The sequence below is a fragment of the Metopolophium dirhodum genome, chromosome 7, assembly GCF_019925205.1.
Source record: "Metopolophium dirhodum isolate CAU chromosome 7, ASM1992520v1, whole genome shotgun sequence".
NCBI classification, from domain to species: Eukaryota; Metazoa; Arthropoda; class Insecta; order Hemiptera; family Aphididae; genus Metopolophium; species Metopolophium dirhodum.
Window position 1 is genome coordinate 33,150,743 of NC_083566.1, and position 11,211 is coordinate 33,161,953.

Sequence of the window (11,211 nt, forward strand, 5' to 3'; positions counted from 1 at the left end):
CACTAATTCACAAGCGTACAGTACCATAGATAAAATATACTACATTGTTTATTTGTTCAGAACATTAAATGAAGTTATGTCATGAAGAGTGGCGCCGCAGGGATGCCAACTTTTTTGTAAACATCGATGTATCTATGATTTATCGATTTTTCATTCTCATATCATCGATGCTAACAATATCGACATTTCAGTTGAAAATCGATGTCAATAACTCGATGTATTTGCGTCAACACCAAAATTTTTTAAAACATCGAAGTTTGTAATATGAAATTTAAATATAGCAATTTCTATGCTTAGATATTATAGTCCATATTTTATAAATGTTAAATACCAATCTATTATTTACATTATGATTTACGATAGGAATCTACATCAAGAATGACGCATTGACACTATATACATCGTGTATTCGTGTTAACAATCCGCATAGGTTGATGATTATTATTTATAAATTAAAATTTTAATTTTAATATTTGTTTATACCTAGTATATTTTTTTAAGAATATCGACGAAAAGTTAACATTCAAAATCAGAATATCGGTAATGCTTTAACATCGGTGCAAGATATCGAAGCTAAAACATCGATTTTTTTTTGCTTAAAATATCGATGTTTCAAAAACATCGGTATTTTTTTGACATCCCTTTATTGAAGTTCAAGAAATCAAGACTCGATTGGACTGGTCATGAATAGAGAGCTGATGATTCTCTTAATAAGATGGTAATTGTAAATTAAATAGTTAATAGATCGGAGTAGACCAAGAAAGAGACGCCCAAGACAAAGATGGCCAAATGTTGTTAGAAAAGACCTGGAGAAGCTAAGACCGGATTTCAATGGAAACCTTTACCTACCTTACTCACGAGAGTCGAGAGATATGGAATAAATTGGTTTTATAAGCAAGGAGCCTACATGGCTCGTAAAAACTAAAAAAAAATATTCATAAAGAGTAAAAAATAGAATATTCTAGTATTCATAGTTCATGCCTTCATGGTAATATATGTATAGTATCTATTAAGTATTAATACTAGCTGACACGGAAATGCATATTGCTATTGCTAGTTTTTTTTTATTGTTCAACTCTTTTTGGTTGAAACATGATAGCTGTGGAAGCAATATCTTTTTAAGTGTAAATTATGTCCTATTTTAATTTATAGTGGGACTAATAAATTATAAGTCTGTAAGATTCGCTTGCAGTGTTGGGAATCATCTAGACAAAATTATTTCTTTAATTATCTAATCTAGATAAATGTAATGGTTATCTGTGGTAATTTATCTGGATAAGTAATATAACAATAAGAATATTTTTAAATACTAAAATAGCCAATAATTTACGAGAACCGAGTAGTGATTCCAAATTCCAATATTATTATAGTTATTATTAATGTTTACTGAAATATTGTCAATTTTATTTTGTTATTTTATTTTTATTCAAGTTGTATTGAAAATTTAAATTATATATTATTTTAGTTGAGAAATTACATTAAGGATTTATTAATCAATAAATATTATCTAATTAGTAATTACCAATAAATTACATTATTTATAATACAATTTTAAAAAAAGGTGGATAAGTGGATGTCGCTCTGCTGTACAGTAGGTTACAAGTGGGTCACTGTAATGGATGGTGTTAAATATGATATAATGTGATATAATATCATTGTATAAAAAAAACGATTCTGAGCGAAAACGGTCAGTCAGCCTATGATATTACCAAGTATATTTGATGATATTATTGTGAATAAAGTAATTTATATATAACCTATTTACGCGGAGCCTTGTTTTAAATTTTAAATCCTTAGCCATAAAAGTTAAACATTTTATACATTTTTAACTACAAAATAATTAATAAATTATAAATTTGATAAATGTTGTCAAAATTTGAACTTTAAATGCTTATAAAAAAAATTGCGCCTATGTATTTTTAATATTTTTCAACGGCTATTAGAACGATATATCAGGAGCCTTATATTAAATTTTCACGCTTTTTTACCCAACAAATAAAATTTTATTGATACTTATAGAAAAAAAACTAAAAAAATTGAAAACTGACAATGTCCGTAAAAGGCTCAAAAAGAGTCAAAATATTTTCAAAATTGTATGGTGTATAGAAAATGCTAACATAAACATTCAGTTTTTACTTTTGACCCCCCAAAGTACCAACTAGATTCACTTTCCTATCAGAAAAGTTACTGTTGAAGAAAATCCAAGCACTTTTACTGTCCTAATAAGTGATGACAGACACAAAAATAAAAATTAAAAAAAAAAACACATCATTGTAAAATCAATACATTCATCGCTTCGCTCAGAATCTAAAAATTATCTATTTTTTTATCTAGATAAATGTATGTGTATTTTTATCTTTATCTAGATAAAAAAAAATTATGTTATACACGGACTAAGATATATCTTAGTCCGTGATGTTATATTTTATCTTATCTAGATAAATTTTGAATGAGTTATCTGTTATCTTATCCAGATGGTTTTTTGGTTATCTTTTCCCAACACTGTTCGCTTATGATTATGCGAGCAATATATTAACAGGCAGGCATTAGTTTTTTTTAAATTCTGATCGATTAAAAATGTTATGCAAAAAACTTGAAAATGTAATACAATGTTCTTCGTAAGTAGTTGTTAGTGTAAATTTAAAAAAAAAAGGTGGGCGTAAATCCCTTATAGATTTTTATAAGCGTCTGAAGTTAAAATGTTGACAAAATTCATTAAAATCACGTAAAGGATAATGAGTCTGGAAGATACAGAAGGGTTTTTATTTTAAAATAGACATGTTAGTAACGCCATGACACCATAGGACACTTCTTAAGCAGGTACAAAAAGATCTCAAAAATGTGAAAATATGGTTTAATTATAGGTATACAGTCACTGACTCAATGACATCATTTCAGTTTTCAATAGAAGGGGGCAAAGGTTTTGACCGGCCCGAATTGGGTAAAATAAAAACCGCTTGCTTCACTTGTAACCACATATTATCTACAATTCAGTGGGCTGGTGAACGACGTTTACCCAATGCAATTGCTTGGCCCTAGAAATTTATTTTATTTTTTTAAAAAAATTTAAATTTGCGTGCACGAATATATAATTAATTGTTATAGAATTTTGTATATTATGCTAAATTATTGATGAAGTTCTATAACAAAAATTCTAAATTAGCTATGCTATTTAGCATACAGCTTTAAATTATATATTATGTAGTAGGGGTAATGGGTGTGGTGGGTCGGTTTTCAAATACTTTGTTTAGGGTTTGAAATATGCTCATCATCATGCCACTGGACTATAGGTATATACAGTGGCGTAACTGGATAAAAATCTAGAGGGGGCAAAAAAATTAACCTCCCGTTTGGCCGTTCCTGTAGTCATAATCGCGATTTCAAGATAATGTGTTCACAAATCACGGATAATAATAGTCACAAATAATGCGATTATTGCAATAACAGCAACACTGAAAATACCTACGTCAACATAATATTATTCAACAAGAAAAACCTAAAATAAATATAAACTTTTAAAAAAGTAATTTGAGGAAAAAAATATTTTAATATTATAAATTATAATATTATGTTAACAGTCTTGTTAATAATATTTTTTAAATGTGGATTATTTGGAAGGGCAAAATGATACTTTTGCCCCCACAAACATTTCTGGGGGCATGTGCCCCCCTTGCCCCCCGCAATTATGCCACTGGGATTACAGCCATTATTTGTCTTTTGTATATAAAGATAATTTGTATTTTTTGATAATAATACAATACGCCAACTAGTCACAGATGTCTAATCTTAATCAATTCATTAGAAAAAAAGGATAAAGAGAGGTTGTTAGTTTTAAAATATTTAAGACTTAAGTGACATGAAATGGGCATGCCATTCTGAGGCTTTTCGTGCATTTACTAAAAACTAAAAAGTAAAAATTATAAAACAATTTTAACTGTACTTTTTGGAATAAATAAATATATAATAAATAAATAATAAATGAAAACGGGTATACCAAATATAATGCAAAGGTGTTGTTGAAAAAAGAAACAGACTTTTTGTGTCTATTTTGGAATGACATATTGCAACATTGTAATAAAATAACTATTAATAAATTAAATTATCAAAATAAAAAAAAATAATAATTATGCTATTTTTCAGCCCTCTTGATAGTCATTGTGCAATCTGCATGTTGTCTTATAAGTAATAAGTAATTATTAATATAAATTTACAGAATATAATATTATAATCGAGTGTTGTTATTAAGGAATAAGGGGATTGAAAACGGTTAAACGGACAGTTATTTAAATTTTCAACTATAGACCTTATACTCATCGTAGATAATATTATATATTATTATGATATTATGTATGATACTTATAGTCTATAAACGGAGTCGAAGTGGATTTTTAAATTTATAAATCCACCTTGAACGGAGCATTACTGGTTGGCGGGGTTGGGTGAAGCGGTCACAGCCATCATCATAGCAGTGTTTACATTTCTGACAACATAAAATAAGTTTAAAACATATTTATACAATTTACTATTATTACTACTAGAATACAAAATTAAAAATGCATATTTTTTAAGAAAGCATAATTATCATAATAATATTCATATATTTAATAAATGAATATACCTATATTATTCATTCAGAATCAATCTAATTTTTGCGTATTATTCATCAATCCATTATCATACAATAATTGTTAAATCTCAATAACCGATCGCCCAACTTGAAATTCTATAGCCCATGCTCCGTCTATATTTAGTATTAGGTCTATACTCTATGATTTCAGCCAAAATGTACCAATCCAACGACCAAGGTTCCGCCTTGTACCAATCATTCCGATGGACCTTATAACGCAATAACTGATAAGACTCCTGAAACTGTATGAATTTGTTAATATTGTCTACATCAGATCGATCAGGCCACTTTGTTAAAATTGTGTTCCTAAACTCCTATAAATATTGTTTGAATATTTAACAAGTACGAAGTTTGAAATGTTGATTATTTGAAAATTAAATTAAATATCTTAAAATGTGACGTGATCGATCTCAAGTAGACATATTAACGAAATCAGTTTTCAGAAGTCTTATCGCGTTATCAGGTCTATCGGTAGGATTGACAAAAAGTACCTACATGTAAATGGACTTTATTTTATTGTTTACCGTTTATGTGCGCAACGTCGAGGATGTGACTTGTTCATACGCGTGCGGGAGTGCTTTGCTATTTCTTTTGCACACATGCACACACACTAATAATTACTTACTACGCACACATTTACAAGACCCGCATGCAAAACCATGCATACAATTTGGAAATCGCCTATTTTTAACTCCTTAAAAACTGCCCATTTGCAATCCCCTTAAGAAACTTTTTTCATACTATTTGGGTAGTAATTGAAACTTTCCAGCCTATTATTAGAAGAATTCAAGAAGTTTTTCAACCACGATTTAATGTCAAACCAGTAACCGATTCTTCCCGAATATCATGCCAATTTTTTATAAAATAATAATTGTTCAATATATTTCTACTTTACGGGACACTTTTTTTTTTGCAATTTTTTTTTTGGAAGCTTATGTAGTTGAGTACACTGAAAACGATGATGAAGTCAGAATTTGGCGCTCGGGCATAGTTTCAAAGTTAGTATATAAAGAGTAGGTAAAATTATAAGAGTGAATATACGGCGGTTACCCTGAGGTGGTTGGTTAGATTAGGTAATAGTCGAGGAATATTTTCGACTTTTTGTCCGAGCTTAGCGCAGCGAGCGAGTGATGGCAACGCACGCATCACTGCCTACTGACGTCCCCCGTAAAAAAAAGCCCAAAAAAGAACTGTCCCGTAAAGTAGAAAAGTTCCAATTTTTCACATGGTGTGGAATTTTTTTTTAAAAATGGTATAATAGATATCGTGGTATTCGCTTTCTGTTTTGCAGTACAAAATTTTTCGATTAATTTTTTACTCGTATCGTGTTCATCTGGCGAATGTATAATTTATGATTCATGTATAATTTCCCTATTGAATGAGCGCAAAGTTCATTGACTAACAAACCAAGATGTGCAATCTCGCTCTAAACATAAAATTTATCAGATTAATTCGGTTTTCTGTCAAAATGATCCGACAATTGAGGAGAACTAAGCACCACCTTAGACCTTAGTCGGCTTAGTCTAGCCCATTAAGAACAAATTATGATTATATAATACACGCATGAGCGTTTGATAACAATATGGTCGGGTGTCTATCAGCTCGACCAAGGTGCCTTATTATAATCCCGACAATAACCATGCGTATGCTACTGGCTATTATAAAGTATTTAAGTAAGTACCAACTCAGTAAGTAGTAACTTATTTTACAATTACTAATTAGTATTACGGAAGATTGATATAAATTGTCGAAGACATTGCATTTATCAATTTATCATAATATTAATTAATACTAGCTGATCCCGTGCACTTCGTTACCCGTTAAATGTACAAACTGTATATGACTCAAACTTTGTTCAATGCGTTATTTAATATTCGGTATATGATGTTCTAGATTTATCTTAACTTTTCTGTTTACCGGAATAAAAATTCTGATTCGCAGCCGTATATTATCAGGTAGGCAATCTACCTACGGTAGATCGCGGACCCCGTGCTATTTGTATGCAAGTGTATGATTAAACTCTATCAAAGTATCAAAGTTATACCAAGTTTGTCGTATTCCACCCATGGTGAATTAATATAATCAATTAATACAAAATCCTAAACTAACCGTACTAAAATCCAATTAATACAAATAAAAAAATTTAACCCTTTTTAAATTAGCCTATCTTCTTCCCAGAGGTCTAATCTACACACAAACTTTATAATATATAATAAAAATTTTAATGAGTTAAGCGTTCTCTGCTGTACGCAAAATGACGAAATCGAAAATAGTTGGGTTTATATTCAACGACGACGACGTGCACAACGCCACACTGCCACAGAATAAAATATAAATGTACATCGCCGCCGACGACGAAAATGCTTCAGTACTGCAGTTTACGTAGGAGTAGGGGTGGGGGGGTTATACCGGCGGCAGCCGGCGTCGTCAACAAATGCCGCTATGTAACAATACGGCAAACTTAATACTTCTAATAACTATTTGAATAATTAATTTTTTGGACTTTTCTCTTTTGATGGCTCATCTGCACATCGTGTACTCGCGTTAGAAAAATAAACCACGAAAATCGGCCCAGTAGAACTTCAGATATAACTGTCATAAGAAATCGCCTCACGTTTTAAAGATGAAGATATTTTTAACTATTATAATTAAAGACCGGATTTATATGATTTTACATCATATCGTTACTGGGTCCATGCAGTCTTACGAGAGTAAAAAATGTGGACGATTCGTTCAATTCTGAATGCGTGGAAAAAAGGTTTTTTTGCATATTTGAGAATATTTTATGGGTTAGAGAATATTTAACCCATTTAGCATATTTTGGAATAGTAAATTGTGAGAAAAAATGTGTATTTATTTTTTATTTAAAGCAAATAATGATGTTTATTGATTATTTTTAATAGAGAATATTAGCATCATATTTTAGGTATTTTAAGAGAATATAAATCCGGTCTTTAATTATAATACTTGAATGGTGTATACTTCTATAGTTCTATCATGTTAATAAGTACCTTACCGTTATATAACTTACAATAGTGTATTAATAGGTGATTGCTAAAAAAAGAATTTAAATATTTTGAAAATGTCATTCCTAGCTAATAGTAACATGTATAATTTAAATTAATTTTATAAAGTCAAAATTTAACTTAAAATGTCTATTAAAAAAACAGTATAATTTTATATATTTTTAGGTTTTTTGGTTACAATATAAACTACTTATGAGTTATAATAAATCTTGTTTTAAATTTTAAATCCTTATAGGTAGCTATGAAAATTAAACATTTTATACATTTTTTAACTACAAAATAATATGGAAATTGTTACGATTTTGATGAATTTTATCAATATTTTAAAAACCATTTAATTAATTAATCATTTATTTTAAAAATTACTTTACTCACAATATACCATCAAATATACTTAGTAATATATCATAGGCTGACTGACGTTTTCGCTCAGAATCGTTTTTGGTATACATACAATGATATTATATCATTGAATTCAAGTTCAGAGACCCACTTGTAACCTACTGTACAGCAGAGCAACACCCATTTATCTGCTTTTTATGTTGAAAATCAACAATTTCAACGACTTAAAAATTAAAAACGATGGCGTTTAAAAATATCTAATAATAGTTGTAGACAAAACTCCATAACTGAAAATAAGCACGATCCCCCCATATTTTATTTTGCACCATCGTTCTCAGGGGCGGCTTTAGGGGGGCCTCAGGGGCGGTTGCGCCCCCTCCTAAGCAATATTTCTAAACTTAGTATTTCTTAACTGTTAAAAACAAAAATACAAAAGAAATCATCGACATTTTCTGAAAATTATGACAGCCTCCCCATAATCATGTCAAATCATAATCAAAGATATATTTACATTTTGATTATTTTTAATTATATATCTAATCACACTTATTATATAATATTATAATACCTATAAGTCGGTTATACTATTTTATCGATATAATTGACTCTTGAACTCTAGCAAGATGAAGTTTGTGGTTGATAACAATAACGATTGATTAGTGATTACGATGAAAACTGAAAATGAAACTGTGAAACGGGTATCTCAACTTATAGTAACTTATGTATCGACAAAAATGAAATACAACAAGAGACTTGATGCCGAACCTGACATGAGAATTCAGTAGGTAATAATATAATAATAATAAGTAATAAATGCATAAAATAAAAATTTAAAAGTCCTTGTTGTCTGCTGTTATTTTAAGAATATTTGGTAAATTTTTGAAGTATTTTTTTGAATTAAATGAATATTATTATTATTATTTAAAATATATAGTTGTTATTTTTGTTACAAATAATCTTTAAACAAAATATCAGAATGTTTCATTAAAACTATTGAAACAAAGTAGGGGTTCCACGATAATAGTGGACTTTAAAAAAGTTTCCACTGATAAAAAACGCTGATATAAATAATAAATATCACGACAATAATTATTATGACCACGGCTAGTCAAAACTTAACAATTGACCTATACGATTGTACCAAGGTCCAAGGCCCAAGACCCAAGGTTTTTAGAATAATATAGGTACTTTAAAAATAATCTTGCGATAATATAGTGGTACTATATATACCCGTGGTTCAAACGTGCTATAGTGATATTTATGTGTTAGACGTTAGTGTTATAACTTATAAATCATATAGTGAAGTTCACTAAGTGAACAGTAACGTACGCAGAATTTTAGTTTGGTAATATAGATATACCTCATGGATAATATTTTCTCTAAACAGTTTTTATATAAATAATTATTGAGTTAAGTCACAAATTTAGCCTACGTTTAGGGTATTTGGCCATCTATGGAGCTTCTTTAGTGGTAATACTATTGATAAAACGATTATAGCAGACGTTTAGCAATGTTCTTATATCAGCCAAATAAATAAATGAAAATATGATAACCGATTTTATATTACCATTTAAAAATTGATTTTATACCTATCTGGCTATCTGTTAAAAATTACCATCAATAATTAATCTACTCCGTGTGAGTGTGGCCGTGTGTTGGTATTTGATTATGGTAAATAAGATATTTTTGTAAAAGCAAGACATTTCTGGAATGGTTAGAAACTTAGAACCCTAGAACGGCTAGAACCCTACCTCTGGGTATGCCACTATAATTATAGTGAAGGCGGTATTGTTTATCACTGTATTAAAGGTAGGTACATATTTATATATTATTATTTATTAAATTCTATTATGCTGTGATGTAGCTACTGTACCATGGTTGTAGCATTATAGCTATTATTTACATTTCAAACATTTTCACAGTGGGATAAGTTACTCTTCTAGGGGATTGGAAGCAGTGATTTTCTGTCTTTGTCTAACACACGTAAAACATAGGACTTAAGACGTGATTTTATTCCAACGTACCGATTGATCTAGTGAATCGATAAGAATTCTAAAAATAGATTTGAATTTTTCGTCAAGTCTACTTGAGATCAACGTTCCCAGATTTTTTATTTTTTATTTTAACTTCTACAAAAATTTAAATATTCCATTTCCTTTTAAGTAGGATTTTTTTCAGGATTTAGAGGGATAAAATAAAAAATGTGGAAAAGTCGATCTCAAGTAGATAGTGTTTGAAACAAAAATAATTTGTTTCTGTGCGTCACAGTATATTCAGTACCTAATCAGGTATAAGTACTTATTTGTTACAACGAACTTTACGGATCATTTATAATACATTATAAAAGTCTAAACGTAGTTTTCGTTTAATATATTAACTTGACCGTATCAGATCAATATGTCAAATATTGTAGCACCGGAAACTTCGCCCAAATCCATGATCCAGTCCGTGACCGACAATTATTTCGAGGTTTTCGACGTGCTCCAGCCAAATCGAGCGAAAACGTTGGAATCTCGAGATATCAAGAGTTCACAGGCGCACGGGCGATATAAATCGACGCCTAATGTGGCTCTGCACAAGAACTCCGCAGGTGCAGATGAACCCGAGACAAGGTGGCCAATTATGCGACGGTATAAATCGATGCCTAATATGGCTGTGCAACGAACTAACTTCGCAGACGAATCAGACGATGTACCCGATTATATCGAGTTACCTTCCATCGCATCCATGGTGGAGTTGCAAGTTTCGACAGATTTATCGTCCACCGAGTTGTCAGTAACGGCGGCACCTGCCACTGCAGAAGTTGACGAGATCGAGGCGCCGTCCAACATCTCGTCATCTTTGCCACGTCATGTTCGGCCGATCGAAGCCGACGTGCTGCAGTCTAGTCCGACGTACAACACGGCAGCGCTGCAGTTTCACGGTGACGAGTCTATAAATTGTTCGGCGAAACCATCGGTCCACCAGGCAAATGGTATCCAGGATATGGTGGTAACCCGCGGTGGCTGCAGTGATGCAGCCACGAACCCGACGGTAACCGCGGTAATTCTCAAACGCCGCTCTCTGTAGAGCCGGACGAAGAGATTCGTCCGGCGAATACTTTGTTGCGGCGCTATATCGGCATAGACTGCAATATGTATGTATAGTGGATGTGGGTGTTTATGCCGAGTTTGCTCCGCATCGTTGTGTCCGGTTGAACTTGTTCGCCGGAAAATC

At 31.0% G+C, this 11,211-nt stretch overlaps 1 protein-coding gene across 1 annotated transcript; it reads left to right on the plus strand.

Annotated features, from left to right (window-relative positions):
• The first annotated feature begins 9,494 nt into the window (after nt 1–9,494).
• LOC132948368 (uncharacterized) lies at nt 9,495–11,067 on the plus strand. Its single transcript, XM_061018799.1, has one exon. It carries the CDS (start codon nt 10,393–10,395, stop codon nt 11,062–11,064), a length of 672 nt encoding a protein of 223 aa, XP_060874782.1. The 5' UTR covers nt 9,495–10,392; the 3' UTR covers nt 11,065–11,067.
• Nucleotides 11,068–11,211: the final 144 nt, after the last annotated feature.